This window comes from Lycorma delicatula, chromosome 5, assembly GCF_047948215.1.
Source record: "Lycorma delicatula isolate Av1 chromosome 5, ASM4794821v1, whole genome shotgun sequence".
NCBI lineage: Eukaryota > Metazoa > Arthropoda > Insecta > Hemiptera > Fulgoridae > Lycorma > Lycorma delicatula.
The window spans coordinates 75,740,601-75,758,592 of NC_134459.1; the positions used below are offsets into that span (position 1 = coordinate 75,740,601).

The 17,992-nt window shown below is 28.7% G+C and overlaps 2 protein-coding genes across 6 annotated transcripts in view; one reads left to right on the forward strand and one right to left on the reverse strand.

Moving 5' to 3' along the window:
- LOC142325088 (JNK1/MAPK8-associated membrane protein) overlaps positions 1–11,655 on the forward strand; it is a 43,719-nt gene extending 32,064 nt beyond the window's left edge. For all 3 annotated transcript variants that reach the window (XM_075366425.1, XM_075366424.1, XM_075366426.1), the window contains 2 exons: positions 5,738–6,032; positions 10,437–11,655. In XM_075366425.1, coding sequence (XP_075222540.1) covers positions 5,738–5,953 — 216 coding nt within the window. In that variant the 3' untranslated portion in view covers positions 5,954–6,032; positions 10,437–11,655. The remainder of the gene's footprint in view (positions 1–5,737; positions 6,033–10,436) is intronic.
- The window catches only part of LOC142325087 (solute carrier family 25 member 45-like), a 74,280-nt gene continuing 65,435 nt past the window's right edge, over positions 9,148–17,992 (reverse strand). For 2 of the 3 annotated variants that reach the window (XM_075366419.1, XM_075366415.1), the window contains exons 7-8: positions 15,171–15,475; positions 9,148–9,465 (exon numbers count right to left, since the gene is read on the reverse strand). In XM_075366419.1, the coding sequence (XP_075222534.1) occupies positions 15,213–15,475 (263 nt within the window). In that variant the 3' untranslated portion in view covers positions 9,148–9,465; positions 15,171–15,212. Of the gene's footprint in view, positions 9,466–13,497; positions 13,517–15,170; positions 15,476–17,992 lie in introns of those variants that run through there. The other variant, XM_075366417.1, reaches the window with a different exon arrangement.

The following is a 17,992-nucleotide window of genomic DNA, read 5'->3' on the forward strand; positions in this document are numbered from 1 at the left end:
CCCACTCCTCTCTCAATTCTTCTGTATAGAATTCTAGTTAAGATTTTTGATGCATGACTAGCTAAACTAATTGTTCTGTATTCTTCACATTTATCTGCTCCTGCTTTCCTTTGGTATCATGACTATAACACTTTTTTTGAAGTCTGATAGAACTTCCCCTTTTTCATAAATATTGCACACCAGTTTGTACAATCGCTTCCTCACCTGTACTGCGCAGTAATTCTACAGGTATTCCGTCTATTCCTGGAGCCTTTCTGCCATTTAAATCTTTTAATGCTCTCTTAAATTCAGATCTCAGTATTGTTGCTTCCATTTCATCCTCCTCAACTTCCTCTTCTTCTTCTATAACACCACTTTCTAATTCATTTCCACCGTATAACTCTTCAATATAATCCACCCACCTATCGACTTTACCTTTAGTATTATAAATCGGTGTATCGTCTTTGTTTAACATATTATTGAATTTTAATTTATGTACTCTAAAATTTTCCTTAACTTTCCTGCATGCTCCGTCTATTTTATCACTGTTCATTTCTCTTTCCTCTTCTCAAACTTTTCTTTAATCCACTCTTCTTTCGCTAGTTTGCACTTCCTGTTTATAGTATTTCTTAATTGTCGATAGTTCCTTTTACTTTCTTCATCACTAGCATTCTTATATTTTCTACGTTCATCCATCAGCTGCAATATGTCGTCTAAAACTCAAGGTTTTTTACCAGTTCTCTTTGTTCTGCCTAAGTTCGCTTCTGCTGATTTAAGAATTTCCTTTTTAACATTCTCCCATTCTTCTTCTACATTTTCTACCTTATCTTTTTTACTCAGACCTCTTGCGATGTCCTCCTCAAAAATTATGGTCGCTATCAATGCCTGCTCCAGGGTAAGTTTTGCAGTCAACGAGTTGATTTCTAAATCTTTACTTAACCATGATATAATCTATCTGATACCTTACAGTGTCGTCTGGCTTTTTCCAAGTGTATATTCTTCTATTATGATTTTTAAACTGGGTGTTGGCAATTACTAAATTATACTTCGTGCAAAAATCTATAAGTTGGTCCCCTCTTTCATTCCAGCCTGTATTCACCCACTATATTTCCTTCCTTGCATTTTCCAATGCTTGCATTCCAATCTCCAACTATTATTAAATTTTCATCTCCTTTTATTTGTTTAATTGCTTCATCAGTTTCTTCATATATACACTCTACCTCATCATCATCATCATGATGGACGCTTGTAGGCATATAGACGATAACAATTGTTGTCGGTTTAGGTTTGGATTTTATCCTTATTAGAATGATTCTATCGCTATGCATTTTGAAATACTCTACTCTCTTCCCTATCTTCTTGTTCATTACAAAACCTACTTCTTCCTGCCTATTATTTAAAGCTGAGTTAATTACTCTAAAATCACCTGACCAAAAGTCGTTTTCCTCTTCCCACCGAACCTCACTAATTCATACTACATCTACATTTATCCTATACATTTCCCTTTTAAATTTTCTAACCAACCAACCTTTTTTAAACTTCTAACATTTCATGCTCTGACTCGTAGAATGTTATTTTTTAATTTTCTGGTGACCCCCTCCTTAGTAGTCCCCACCCGGAGATCCGAACGGGGGACTAGTTTACCTCCAGAATATTTTAAAAAAGCAGCTGTAATTTTCCATTGTTTTCAGCTGCGCAGTACTCAGAGGACTGAGTGATGTTGATATGGCTGTTTAAGTCGTCCTGACTTACGCCCTTAACAACTACTGAAAGAGCTGCTGCCCCTCTTTCAGGAATCACTCCTTAGTCTGGCTCTCAACAGATACCTCTCCGATATGATTGCACCTTCGCTCCAGCTACTCTGTATCACTGAGAACTCAAGCCCCGTCACCAATGACTAGGTCTCATAATTTATAGAGGGAGAACAACAAGAAATAGAAGAAAAAAATAAAAGAAATCAATAATGTACCTGCTCCCTGCTTTGTCTGTGGCGTGAAAGAAAATAATAATTATAGTAGCTCCTATGAAAAAGAATCTAAAGAACATCTTCAAAAGTTAAAAACAATTAGTTAGATGAATTAAAAAGTTATGTAATCACTACTGTTGGTCTGTGGGACTGCTAGACAAATTCAAATAAAGATGTTCACTCGCCAGAACACATAACAGAAATAACTTTGCTTGATATTAAAGTCTGTACTGAGGTAAAAGGTATAGGAAGAGGAGCGGCCTAGACCAAAGGGAATCTGCGCCACTTCTATATTCCTGAGACGTGGGGTCTGACAGATCGATGATAACACTTAAGGGTTAACCAAAAACGGCTTCCATTTTGATTTTGAAAACATGGCAAAATAATGAATAGCGCTCTTTTTGTTTATTACAAGCTGGTGATATTGCTTCTGGTTCAAGATACTGTGCTTTGCAAATCTAGCACACCTAGAGGTTCTAACCTTAAAAAATAAAATACTGTGCAGTCCCTGGTATCTATTTGATTTATTATTGTTTGTATTAATTGGTCTATGGTTTAGCTAATATAACAATATTTTCAGTATTATTATATTGTGGGACTTGTATTTGTTTTCAGCAGTGTAGAAATGGCTGTTTCAGTTGGCGAACTTGAAAGTGATTTACATTATTTCAACAATATGTTTAATTTTGAAGCATGAAAAATCTAACTATTCCTTCTTCTGCATTTGATTTTCAAAGTAACTTACTATAAACTTAGACTAAATTGTTCCGTACTTTATTATTATTTGTGATAATTAATAAATTTGTTATTATAAAATATGTTACTTAACAGTAATCTTTTTTCATTATCTGAAGTTATCACTATATTGTGCAGAATCTCTAATTTAATGAGTATGATTTGATAATTAAAATAATTCACTTATTGATAAAAAAAAAAAATTTATTCAATAATATTGATTTAACAGTTAACTCAGGAAATTTTATATCGCAATAGCTATATCTAAAGGAAGAGAAAATGTTACCTCAATTAATCACTTTTCTAGAGCATTATTTTGTAGCTATATATGGATTTTATTAAAATAGGTTCCTCCTAATCTTCTAAAACTATTAATTTAGGGAATTTTCACCAGAACCACATCTGTTTTGGACATAAGTTTTTTAACATATTCCAAAATTTTGGCTATCATATTAGATTCAAGTTTAATTTTTTAAATGATACTATGGGCATATGACACACTTCCATGTAAAATTTGATGAAAAAATCTGTGGCAGAAGTCTACTAACCGAGTATGATAAATTATTTAATTTCTGCTGAGTATGATAATTTATTTAATTTCTGCTGAGTATGATAATTTATTTAATTTCTCAAACTAATAATAATTAATTTATATATTAATAATATTTATATACTAATAATAATTATTTATTAATTTTAAATATCTAACTTTTATTTATGATAAATAAACTAGGTAAAATAAAAATTACTTTGCTTTTCTGAAACTGAAAATCATTTTTATTAACTTTTACGGCTAATTTCATTAAAAAATTGAAAATTCTTATTAATTTGTTATTATTCAGACCACAAGTACTCAAAATGGAATCCTCCAATATCTAGAAAGTAGTGTATATTATCTTTAAATGTTTTTTTTACATTTGTTAGTTAATGCTAAGGAATTGACATGCCAGTTATCCTGTTCTGTAGGTCTTTAGGTATATGCTGTAAGGAAAAATAGTGGATTTTAAATGGCCCTGCAAGAAAAAGTCCATTGGTGTAAGGTGTGTTGAATGTGCTGCCCATTTTTCTGATCCTCTCAACCTATTTATTTTTTATTCAACTTAATGAATTCTTTTACTTCAAGGTGAAGTAAAAGAATTCTGATTGTTTGAAACAGGGTGCTGCACCATTCTGATGGAAAACTGTTTCACCTTGCAGGAATACAGGGTGATCAGTGTAATGTTTCTAATCTGTGCACAATCTCCTCCCTTAACATGTTCAAATAATTCAAAATACACAGCTTCCATATTAAAATTAAAACTGTTTTAATTCCCAAAAAAACAAGTTTTTTTTGGGATCCTAGATAAAGCATAAAAATGAATCTCTTAAAACCTGATAAATCAAAAATGCATGGATCAGTTACAGAGGTACCATCTGTAAAAATACAAGTATGTAAGTAAGGATATTTTATCACCAAACAAAAGCAGTGCTTAATAAGCTGGTCGCTATTGGTCACTTAACAAATACTGAGAGTATTTATAATTTGTATGGGTAGCTGCATGCATTTGGTATTTTGAATGGCTAAAAATCATAGCAGGTGTCACTAAAAGTACTGCAGTTGCTTTAAAGTTTTCTTTCCTTGTCATCCGCTTTTCTTAAATTTAATCAGGATAGATGACCTCTTATTTCTGTAGAATGAATGTATAAATGTTTTAAATGTTTCAAAATCTGTTTATGCATATTAGATTTTAAATAAACAGATTTTGAAAATTATTTTTCGGTGTGTATAATTTTCAGAATAAAAGTTTAATGTTAGTGTAGTTTTCAAAGTATTGTATTCAAATTTGCAATGATTTATTGTTTAAAATTTTTTCCAAAAAATTAATTTACTTTCACATTTATAAAATTCAAAAGTTTATGCAATAATTATAATTATTAACATATGTACTGTACCTTAAGAAATTGCCAGATTCTTTCTTGTGTTTTAATGTTCTTGAATATTTTTAAGTAAAAAAATAAATTTTCATATTATAGCAATTAATGTCTATTTACTATGCTGTGCATGACAAACCTGGTAATTGTAAATCTCTAATTCTTTAAATACAAAGATGTAATTGTGATATTAATTATATACAGTTTAATTTATAACTGTTTAAGTATTAATATGAATCTACAAGATTTAAAGAAAGCTACTTACCTGTTTTTATGATGACTTTAATAGAAGTCAGTGTTTCAAATTAAAATAAAATGAAAAATAGTTTTTTTATGTTATTATTACCATGATCAGTTTTTAAAAATAATATATATTTAAAACTTAATGGTTATTTTTTAATTTTTTTTTAGGCTTTAGGGACATCGACTACTATGGTCATTAGCCCCTTTCCATTTAAAAAAAAAGAGAATGTCAATAAAATTATTAAAAATTTAAAAATACAAGTTTAAAATTAAAATCAGAAAATTCTGGTTATTATACGGACTTTTTAATTAATTTAAAAGAATAATCTATAAGATAATGAATTTTTTTCATTAAAATTAGCACTGTATCATTATCAAAATATATTATTTTATTGATTAATTTTTCAGTTTATTTTTTTTGTTATAAAATAATTTTTCTGCTATAAATGATTTTTCCTTTATTTATGTGTTTCAATATTTTCATTAAAATTTCAATTTTAAATTTTGTATTTTTTTAAATTTTATTAATTTATTTTGTTAAATTTTTCTATTGTGATTGTTTCATTTATAAAAATTATAATATCATAGTATTTTACAAATTATGAATATATATAATTTCTTTTTTTCCTAATTTTAAGGTTTTTAATCTCTGAAACATGTATATAATGGTTGAATGTATTTTAAAAGCATTCATTTTTAAACAATGAAAATAAATTTCTTATTGTTTTAAGAATTTTTAATTAAAAAAGGTGTTTAATTATTCCAAAACTGATAATGACGTTAACACTAAAAATTAGTTAAATTTTTTCCACAACTTTAAAAATTACATTACATTATAAAAAAGCTATATTATTTCTTATTTTACAAAATTGTCTCATATCTTTATTTTTATTTCTGTTTTAGACCATGGCATCTTTAATAGTAAGTACTGTACAGGATTTGAGGAACATTATTATAATACTTGGACATTGGGGTATGCATGCATTCGGTATAGTCGCTTTAACTGAATTGAAAGATCCTGTGTTTCATTTGTCACTCATTGCTCTTGTACCTTTGCCAGCTGTTTTTTATATACTTACTGCTCGTTTCACTGATCCAATTAAATTACATACAGACTGATATAACACCAATGGTAATAGTACTGATGGTGCAGTATGAATGTAGTATTCTGTGATATATTCTGTTCTTCATTGTAAAGGTAAATATTAAATGAAATGTTACATCCTAATTATTTTGTGCATTATAATAAAATAGCTTCTTCTTATAATTATTGATGTATGTGTCAGTCTCTGCTGAATTTCTGGCAATCTAGAACCATGAATGAGTTTATCTAACGATAATGAAAACTGCTCTTGGTTTGTCTTCAAGGATAATGTTATTCGTTCTTACCAGTTGTAGTTTATCAAACGTTAGCCAAAAGCAACTTGGCAGAATGATAATGGACAACTGTTTGTGATAAACTGTATCACATTAAAAGTAATATATTGCTGCGAAAGTTGTCTGTGAAAGCAATCATCATAAATGAAGTTATGTTTTCTTGTTTTTCAACAGTCTCTTGGATAATTGCAATGTACCATTCTATTTGACTGCGCTTGGGTCATTTAATATATTAATGCTTATGGGGAAAGGAAACCAATTTACATTCTCCCACCCCTCTGTATCATAAACAGTTGCAATAACAGCAATAGTTAATCACTTTTATCTAATAACTGGATGAAGACTGATATCTTTTTCCTATGTTTTAAAATTAATAACTTATTTATTGACAGTTATTGTTTTTATAAATTTTCCAACCACCTCAGTTAAAAAATTGTTTCATTATTTATTTAAAGATTTTTTGATTACAAATCTATTATTGTATTTATTACTTTAAGAGAAAAAAATAAAGAAATGTTTATAGCCTTATTAAAGGAAGCAGAGTCACCATATTCAATTTCAAAATGAGAATCCTCATTATTGTTTTGAAAGATATGTTGTATTAACACAGTCTTTCAGTTAAGAAAGCTTACTTAAAAGCTATATGAATTTGAACAATAAAACTATTTTAAAAACAAACCGTATTTTATCTTATTTTACAAAATATTAAGGTGTTATTCTTTTGAAGGAGATTCCCCTTCCATGAAAACATCAGGTGTGTAAGGTTCATCAGGTTTCTATCTTATTAAAAAGCTATTCAATGAGATTTGTTTCTTCTTGTTTTTTTTTATAATGTTGCAAAAATGAAACATGACATTATCACTGAACAAATTTATTAAGACAATTTGATAAAGATATCTTGTATATCTTTCTAGAGAACTTTGTGCTTCACTCAATTTCATGGATCAAGGACCTAGAAACATCTTTCATTTGTTTGTCATCTCTGAAAAGAATATTTTCTCTTTTATTAAAACATTTATTTAAATAATAATATTTATTTTAATATTTTCTCTTTTATTTAAAGAATATTTTCACAGTCTTTTGCTACTTATTAAGATGTTGTTCCATTCTTCCATAGCAAGTTCTTTGCTGTGGTCCATCACTTCAACATTTTCAACTTCCAATCCAATGCTACTACCTATTGAAATATAGCTACAGACTGAAGTCTCAGACCCCTCAGTGACAAACATATAGCCACAATTCCCTCCTGGTTGATTTTATAGTTCTGTGAGTTAGCGAGCCTCACACAGGCTTTTTCAATGAAACTTAAACAATAGAGGATATTCATATGTTTTTCAGAATTTTCTGAGGGTTAAGTTTGTGTCAGAAGTTACTTTGAAATGAACTTCACTGTCATAAAACAAAACTCAACCAACTCATCTTGAAATTGCGGTGGATAACCAAACAGCATTGCCAATTACCAGAAAGCATTTCAGTAGCAATTCATTTTCTTGAAGGTATTTTCTTATGTTTGGTTCAAAGGCTTTATGGATTCACTAAATGAACCGTTGCCTGATTACACAAGCCCAACTACTGTTGGCCCTCCACATAACAAACGGTTACTTTTCATTTTATTATTTTTCTTAAATACCCTCATCTTCTTAGAATGAAAGACAAGAAATGGTTTGACAGTGAAGTACCCACTTGGATGTCCACATAGGAAAAGACACACCTTCTCTATTGGATTTAATCCTAGCAAAGTCTTTTCTTTCTGAGTGATATAGGCACTACCTGGTAATTTTTTCAGCATAGGCCAGTTTCATCTCAATTGAATACTTGTTGGGTAAGTAAACTCCCAGCTTTTGCCCAGTCATTAAATTCTTCTATACATGTATTTGCAGCCTCCATTCCAAATTACATTATGTATTTCAGTTCTCTTCTTAAACTTTTCAAACCATTTTCAGCCAGCTCTGAACAGTTCAGTATAAGTATTTGTTGTTAACAACTCATCATATAATTATTTCCCTTTTTGCACAAATTAGCTTCAGAAATACCCACCAGCTAACTGTTTCTCATTTATCCGAATCAACAGCAGTTCTCCTTTCGCAACATTAGCTTTCTTTTTTTGTTCATCTCGCTTTTTTTTGAAGCATACACATTGATGTTTCACCATACTGAATTGCCTAGCAAGATCTGAGACACGAACACAGTTTTCATATTTAGATTTAGTTTCTTTTTTCTTCTCTATCATTTCATTATTTCTTTGCAATTTACTTTTATCATTCTTTGGCTTCATGGTGTTCTAAAAAGAAAATTTAATTAAATGTAAATTAAATTTTGAAACAATAGCTACACACATACATAAGCAATGTAAGACTCGCTCAAGCAGCAGTCCAATAAATACGACTCACTCAAACTGTAACCTAACATGAGTGAATGCTATTGTAAAACTAACACACACTCTCATTTCTCAAACTCAACAGCACCAGCGCCTGTAATCTGTCCAGGATTCGGCACACTGAGACACTTAACTCCCTGTTTGCAAACCGAAATATTTTTTGATCAGGATTTTTTTTTTGTAAACCAAATAATTCATAAACTATCGTTCATATGCCAAGTTCCATGACACTAAATTACAGTACAATATAATTAATTCAATTTATTGATATTTCAGTTGAAGACGGACCATCATTGTTGTATAATCATTGAATGCCAGTTGTAATTCACGGTCTTTTAATACTAAACCTTGAAATTTTTTTTCATTAATATGTACAACAGTGGATTTTAGTTAAATTATTTGACTGAGATTCCCATCAACCTAATATTATTATATACTTTATCCTACTGCTGTTCTAGATTGGTTATAATAAAGATAGGTTATAATAAAATATAGATAGATAGGTTATAATAAAAGATTTTTGTACCATTAGATCAATTAAGTTTGAAAACATCTGAAATTAGGTTTTTAAAAATAACATTTCAAAATATATAATCTATTTAATATTTTGTTTCTCCAGCACTAACAGCTAAAATCTTGACTAACAATTAAGTATTTAAGGCAAAATAATCTTGATTGGATATTATTATGAAGTAAATATTTTAATGAATGTTGTTTTCACTGTAGTCAAATATTCTAACGGAATAGTTTCTGCCTTTATTATAATAAGACTGCTGTTTTCTTTTTCATTCAGCATTAATTAAATCTCCAAAAAACATCTGCTATAATTTTTTATGACTGCATTAAAATGACCAACAATAATTTTAACTTGCAATGCCTGTAAAATAATAGAATTTTTATGAAAACATTTCTAAAGGATAAATGAAGATAAATACTGTAGACTAACAAACTTTTATAAAAACAAACTATAAACTTAATGAAAATAATTAAACAGATTAAAACTTTATATTTAGAAACAAAAATTAACTATTATCACTCAAGAGTTGAAGATTTAGTAAACCGTGTGAATAACAAAGTAAAAGAAAAAAAATGACAAAACTTGATAGGTAAATAAAGTCCTACTGAAAAAATATTTGAAAAGATGTTCAAATGATGTAAATAAAATTTTAAATTTTTTTATGAAAATTGCCCAGATTTAGGAAGAAGTGTTATTGTAGAAAGATCAATATTGAACATAATAAATCTGTACAAGCAGTTAATAAATAAGAGAGAAGGAACATAAACAATTAACTTTATCATATTTTCAAAAGTTGTGATTCTACAATTGTAATAACTGTTTGTTTTATAATAAATAACATTTCTTCCTAAACATGTATTTGATTAAATAATTTGTGATGTGAATCTTTTTAATAATATATATATATATATATAATATAATAATTTTTTTGATAGATTAAAATAATTATTTTTAATGTTGATGTTTTTATTAACATATTAAAATGTTATTAATAACGTGAATAAAAATTACTTTCTTTAAAGATTACATACATTTATAAGTATTTTATTTAACAAGGAACTTTATCCCTATCCTGGCCATAATATTTTTACCTCTGATAACAAGGTTTCACAACGATGCAATTTTATGGAAGTATCCTCTTTGTTGAACGAGGTACAACTGTAATTTAGAAACAATAAGCTATCAATGTAGAAAAGAAAATTATAACAGAAAACAAAACCCTTTGTTACCACTTTTTAAACAATATTTTAGTTTAGTTATTTTTATTACAAATCTTTTTCATTTAATAATAATAATAATGCTACAATAAAATTAATATTTTTTGTTTACAGAAAATTTTTGAATTTGCATATGAAAAGTTAATCTGGATCGTTAAGATGAAGAAATTAAAAATGCTGAGTATTAACCCTGTAATATATTAGTTTTTGTTCTTCTACATTCATTGTAGCTGTTTTTGAAAAAAAAACAGCTGTTAATGGTAAAATTAAAAGATAGGACACAAGTTTTAGCTAAGAATATTTTAGAATAACTCAAGATAATTGGTAACACAGTAATCAGTAAATGTTGACTGCTAGCCAGTTGACTATTTTGTAAACATTCCTGTAACTACATGTAGTATTGCCTTTTAATGTGAGTGTATATTGTCTGCTATAAATCAGCACGTATGTTGTTCACGTAGTTAATTAGATCTTAGTTTATGGTACCATTTTTTTAACCAAAAATAAAACATCACAATGTTATCATTAATATAATGAAAATAAATATAACCTTGTTTTATTGCAAATAAAAATTTTATCATATTACTATGTTAATTAAAATGCAGTGTCTTTAGAGTATTGTAGAACATTTAAAATTGATTTATAATTTATTAATTAAACGTGCAATAAATAAGATTTAGCATTCTCTCGTGAGTGAATAAACAGTCCTACGGGTAATGATAACTACAACTGTGGTTTAATTAGGTATAGATGATAAAATTTTGTTACCATAAACAACATTACTTATTGTTTTGTGGAGTAATCTATTATTACTAGCCAACTGTGTCAGTTCTAAAACATTCTTAGCTACAAATACCTATAAGTTTATAGATTATGTAATATTGTATTAGAAGTAAATTGTACATATTGTTGTTTTAGATTTTATCTTATTGTGCATGCGTGCACGCACACATACACACACACACACACACACACACACACACACACACACACAAATATATGTTTTGTATTATGTTAATTTTTACTTCTGTAAATTTATATAGTCAATCCCTCCTTACAAATTATTGTAAATAAATAAAAATAATTAATGTTGATATGACACTGCAAGAATTTATTTTGAAATTTATCACCAAAATAAATATTGGTGAGAAGTTAGGCTAAAACAAATGTATTTTCTGTTAGAACTGGTTACTAAATAATATTGTATCTTGTATTTATACATAAGTTAGTATATATATTTTTATATTCTAAAGTATTTTTATGGAATAGAAATCCAAATTGATTATAATATTAACAAAAATTAAACTAAAGTGTAACATCACTTAAATTTTAAGTAGGCTCAGTTTTATTTTTATATATATATTGCATCCTAGTTTTTCCTTACAGAAAAAATTAAAATTTTTAATCAGAATGTGATAATTTTTCAAAACTATCGACTCATTTTCTAATTTAAAAGTGTTACTACATCTTTTCATAGATAATAATACAGCTCCTTCTTTGATGAAATGACAGTGTTACTTTGAGGTACAAGAATAATGTTACCAAAGAATAAGTTGCTACTAGCAAGCAACTCCCCCTGAAGAAGCTGAATTAGCCTGAAAAGACCTTGAAATATAATTTACAAATAATTATATACATTATATGCATATACATTATATTTACATATTTTAATTATATATAAGGGGTTTTAACCAAATTAATTTTATAGGTTTTTAGTAATCACCTAAATATGTTACTTTTAAAAAAAATTAACAAATCAAAATTTATTTTAGAACAAATTGTAAGAAATCAGAAGATTAATGATGAAAAAACTAGTAACTTTAATGGCAAAATTTGATTAAAAGGCTGATTATAGATTTTTAAATAGTCTTAAGATTTATTACAAGCCCTTAAGACTTTTAATATGTTGGGGTTTAAAGATGGTCCCAAAGTGTTGGGTTTTTAGGAAATAAACTCTTTAGTGCTGCTGCATTGGAGTAAACAACATCATCATAAAGTTCTTTAAATTTTATTAAAAATATCTGTCTAACCTTTTTTGTACAATGTAACATTGAAAAAATTTCTGATCACTGGTAAGATTAAGTATTGCATTTTTAAAAATTTCACATCCTTGCTGGGAATCAAACTAGAGACAAGCTGGTAGAACCTATCATACTAACACAGCAATATAATTGGCGAGTAGACATCCCAGGTTTCCCTGTTACCATTAATTTTCAATTATAAATAATCCATTTACTATTTTTCAACTAAGAATCAGGTGTTTTCTTTTCTTACTTAAGTTTTAGCAGTTAATATTTTACACAAAATTTAGATTAGATCAAATTCTTCAGTAAACATTATGAGTAGGTTTTCCCATTATTATATACTTATGAACAACTCATAAATTCTAAAATACATAATAAATTTTGCAATATTATGTAAATTGAACTGTATAATTGCTTTACAATTAAAGTAGTAATAGATAACATATGAGGTCTGTTCAGAAAATAACAAAACATTTTTAATTACACGTCACTGGAGATACTTAGTGACGTGCTGTTGGCAGCATTGTAACCTCATTCCTCCTGTTGTCACATCACACAACCTCCTCTGTAACCACATCTTCTTAGATTGTTGATATCTCCACTGTTATTTGAGTGCAACATATTAAAGTATTAGTAGCGACTTTTGTAATGTACGATTTTCATTTGTGACATTTTGTAATGCGTGATACAATGTAAAATTTTGTGTGAAAATTGTAAAAACTTCCACAGAAATGTTTCAACTTTTGAAACAAGCTTACAAAGATGATGCTCTGGATTGTACGCAATGTTACGAATGGTTTTCATGATTTAAAAGTAGTTGTCCGTCAATTGAAGATGACCCTCGACCAGGAAGGCCTACAACTTCAACTGATGACACCCACATTCAGAAAATTGACACAAATGGAAGACTATAGAAAATAGATTAAAGAAAATAATAAAACAGAAACACTGGATATAATAAAAAATATAATAAAAAAAAAAATAAATAAATAAATATAAATATAATAAAAAATATAATCTACATTGCTCCGAGTTATATGTGACACGTCTAATACTGAAACGAAACAAAATAACAGTTAAAAACCAACAAATACAGGACATAAAACAAATAATAAAGAGCACATACATACCCACAGTTTTGCCCTGGATCTGGTTTCCATTTTCCAGCTCCTGGCGGAAAACAATGGGAAAGTTATTTACTTGACTCTTGTGAATACGTTGAATCAGATTATATAAAGATGCTATGGTCAAATATATAACAATTTTAAATCAAAACTGCAAACCGACAACATGGTCATAAGAACACAGACATACAATCATACAAAACAACAACAGAAGAAGAAGCAATAGCAGTGATAACAAAATCAAAAATGGAAACGATGCAACAACTACAGATAGTCAATGCATCTCCTCCATGGAGATTTGTATACAAAACTGTAATAACACATACGATGACAAACCAGGAACATGCAGCACAAGAACCACAACATTCCATCCCATCCCACTGCAAGGAAAAGGGAACTAAGTGCAAGAGAAAAAACAATAATTATAAAAAACTGAAATTAAATACAAGGAAACAAAACAGACCTGGAAATTCAGAAGATGATGGAGGAAAAGGATGTGAACTATCACAGATGATAGAATGTGTGGTTATACTTTCATCATCCACCACAACCAAAATGAAAACTGGAGAACATCAAGCAAACGTAATTACAAAACAGAACCCCAATTTGCTACCTTCGACCACGGAAACCACACACATGTCATCTACTTCGAAGAAATATGCGGAGGAAACAGAACCTGAACAAGAGAACGTATTGGAAGATATCTCCAGCTCAACAGTATAAGAAAAAAAATGGTTTTTTCTTAGTTTTTGCTTAAAAAACTAGAACAACTTAAAAACTCATAAGAACAAGAAACTAAAGAGGAAAAAGATCAGCACCTGGATATTGAATGAGTATATTAATGTAAAAGTTTCTTACAATCGTAGGGATAACAAACGTGTTGGAGATTCAGGGAGTGAAGCCCCCAGGATAGATGGTTAGGCAAGTGAAGTGATCAGCTTGTATATATGTATATTGATTGCATCATCAGCTACTTAGATTAAATAATGAAAAATTGAAAGTGCAGTTTTTTTATACATATAATTACACTTGATACTGCAGATAAAGAAACATCAATGAACCAACTTGCAGCACCATAATGAAAACCATGCTTCTAACTTGCCCCACACAAGATTTTTTACCTAAACCAAGAACTTAACCAATCATCAAATTTTCACATCCACAACTTCAAACACACTACTGCAGCATATCTAAATTTCAATGAAATTGATCTAGTATTTTGGAGATTTATGAGCTACAAAATGTGATCTTATATATAACATTAAGTAAATAATATATAAGGAAACCACAATTTAAGTGAATGGTATTTTTGCACTTCTCATGCCTTAAAACAAAGAAAATTCATTTTCACCCCCCACTCCCATCATGTGACCAAAAGTAATACCATTATTTTTCCTTGAAAAGATTGATAAAAAATCCATAAATGATAACAAACTTCCTAGTACTTTCAATACTATTTATTTTACGGAGAAAGTTAAAAAAAATAAAGATCAATTTTATTTTCTTCAAAAGAATCAAAGTAATAATTTAAATTAATACTACGTCAACTATATTTAGTGACATATTTGTCAGTAAGCAAGATTTATTCCGTAGATTTGTTAGTTATGTGTCTGTTACTTGTAATTAGCTATTTACAATACTAAATAATATAGTGAAAACTATAAAAAAAATTTGGTGAGGTAATTTCAGATAATACTCACATTTTATTAATATTAGTGAATATACTCAGTTATCAGTTTTATTTATTTCTGATCTTCATTTTTCTTTTTTAGTTTAAAATAAAACGAAATAAATGTTTCATAGCCAACAAATGTAGCAGCATTAACTGGGAGTGCTCTAGCCATAGTTGTCCAGAATCCACGCATAAATACTTTAAGACCAGCTTCTTGATAGCTTTTTCTAAAACAATCGATCATTCCATTGTATTTGGGTTTTTCAACACTGTCAGCTTGCATTCTTGATTTTACTACATCAAGTGGCATTATTAATGCCCATGATGCTGCACCTGTGGAATTAAATTAACACCAGTCTCATTACAAGAAAAAAAATCAATAAATATTTATGACACTTTAACAATTTACATTTCTATAGTTAATAAAATATTTTATTCACACATGTGAATATATTATAAGTAATCTAAAATAGCTAAAAATTAAGTCTTGCCTCCTAGAGACAAAATTATACATATTTGTTATTTCTACAGGTAAGAAAAGCCATAAAAAGATCTCTTGGCAGAGAGAAATCATCTCCCTTTGATCAGTTAATAAAATTGAACTATATGTGGTTTTCTGCACAGATGTAGAAGCAGGTTAACACTGCTAATATGCTGGTAAACAAATATTGTAAATATATACAAAACCAATATCCGAGTAGATTTCAGGTAGCAACATTTAGATAATGATTCTTCTTATTAAGAATCTTTGGAGGAAAAAATAGTTACAGACCGTCAAATGCATACTTTAGAATTTAGTATTAGGAAAGCATCTCCAATAAAATTTGAAAGGAGGTAAGTAGTTTGAATGTCAAAATAAATTTTCTATTGAAAATAAGAACTTTTATTTTATATATTAACATTAGTTCTTAACAAAAGAGGGGTCTTGGTCAAGGCATTTGAAGATTTTCAGAAAGAATCCACTGAAGATAAAAATATCAAGAGCAATTAGCAAGATTATAGCTTTGGTAATCACAACTTGAAGAATCAAAAAATTACTCAAATGCGTTGTTTGTCAATGAAGAAAGTTTACTGGGAAAATGGATAAAGAAGAAAACTATAGCAATTCTCTATACATGAAGTCTTCAGTTGCAATAAAATTAGCTTGCTTTGTAAAATAATCCTCAGTATTACATTCACAATAATGCAAAAGAGGCGCAAGGGCAGATTATCTTAGCATAGTTAAATCTTAGTAATTGTAAAACCCTATAACAAAAACTAATGGGCTGTTTTTTTGTAATACAGCTAAGAAAGCTTGTCATAATTCAACAGTAAAGTAGGGTTAAACATTTTTTTTTATTAAAAAAGTATTATAATTTCTCTACACCTTACATCTGGTGTTCATATGAATACCTCAATATTTTTAAAAGGATTTAATAAATAATTTCTACTAATAATGATCTCAAACCATCAGAATAAACTGCTGCTTCCCATTTAATTGCACCTTCTTACAACTGAAGCAGATGATACTGTTTCTGATGACTATTCATCCTAAGGTAAGCCCTTAACACATCACTATACCAATACACAGTGAAGAATCCAGTGAATACTTACAGTAAGGTTAGGACAGGATATTAATTTTGAAATAACTGCAAAAATTCTATTTAAACTGTGTGTTGGATTAAACTTGTTAGTACATATATAAGATAGTTTCATTATTGTTATTCATTAAAGGCTTTAAAAAATCTAAATTCTATTCATTTCAGAGAAAGGTTTGGTGTAATCAATTGCAATGTATTTTATTATAAATAATGTCTTATCGTGTCTAGATTATCAATTAAACTTTACTACAGGTATGAATGTAAATGAGAAACAACATATGCTGGCTTATTAGAGTCTGTTGTTTCATGTAGCAATTTTTTTATAAAAAACTTAATTTAAAGAATTTGAAAAATTTTAATAATTTTTTTAGTGTTCCCTCATGCCCTGCTGCCCAAAAACCAAAAATAATTAACTATATTTTTATTGAACTAGCCCCTCTGTACAAGGAAGAATGCCACAACTGCATCCAGTCATCTGAGTTATAAAAAAATTAAGAAGGGGGAGTTGTAAGTTACTTTTCAGCCACCTGGTATACATTTATTGTTTCTATAACATAATGAAAATGAGATAGTTCTGTATTTTTATGTTACACTATATGAAAATGGGAAAATTGTCTACATATGAATGACAGCTGCCAAAGAAAAATTTCACAATTTCTAAATTACAATAAAATCATTTTTTTTCAGAACTCGTGAGTAGCATCACTTCAGAATAATATGATAGCTATGGTAAGGCAGAAAAGGCACTAATGATAGCTATGGTAAGGCACAAAAGGCACTAGGAAAGTTTTGCAATACGACTTTATTTTTTCATAATCTTTCAAAATAACTTCCACCACATATTATACATTTCTCCATTATTTCTTCAATAAAACTTTGCCATCTTTTGTCGGAGATCTTTTTTACTGTTGAATTATGACAGCTTTCTTAGCTGTATTACAAAAAAAACAGCCCATAAGTTTTTGTTCTAGGGTTTTACAATTACTAAGATTCAACTGTGCTAAAATAATCTACTGTTGTGCCTCTTTGCATTGTTGTGGATAGAATACTGAGGATTATTTTACATAGCAGCAAGATAATTTTATTGCAACTGAAGACTTCCTGTAGAGAGAATTGTTATAGATTCCTTTACCAAAGCTATAATATAACTGCCCTTCATTCATTGTCCCAAGCCCTTAGGAGCCCATCATCGCTTGTAAAATTCCTCCCATTCAGTCTGTTTTCACATGAGGAAATTGTGCTAAGTCTTATGAAGTTAGGCCTGGTTATT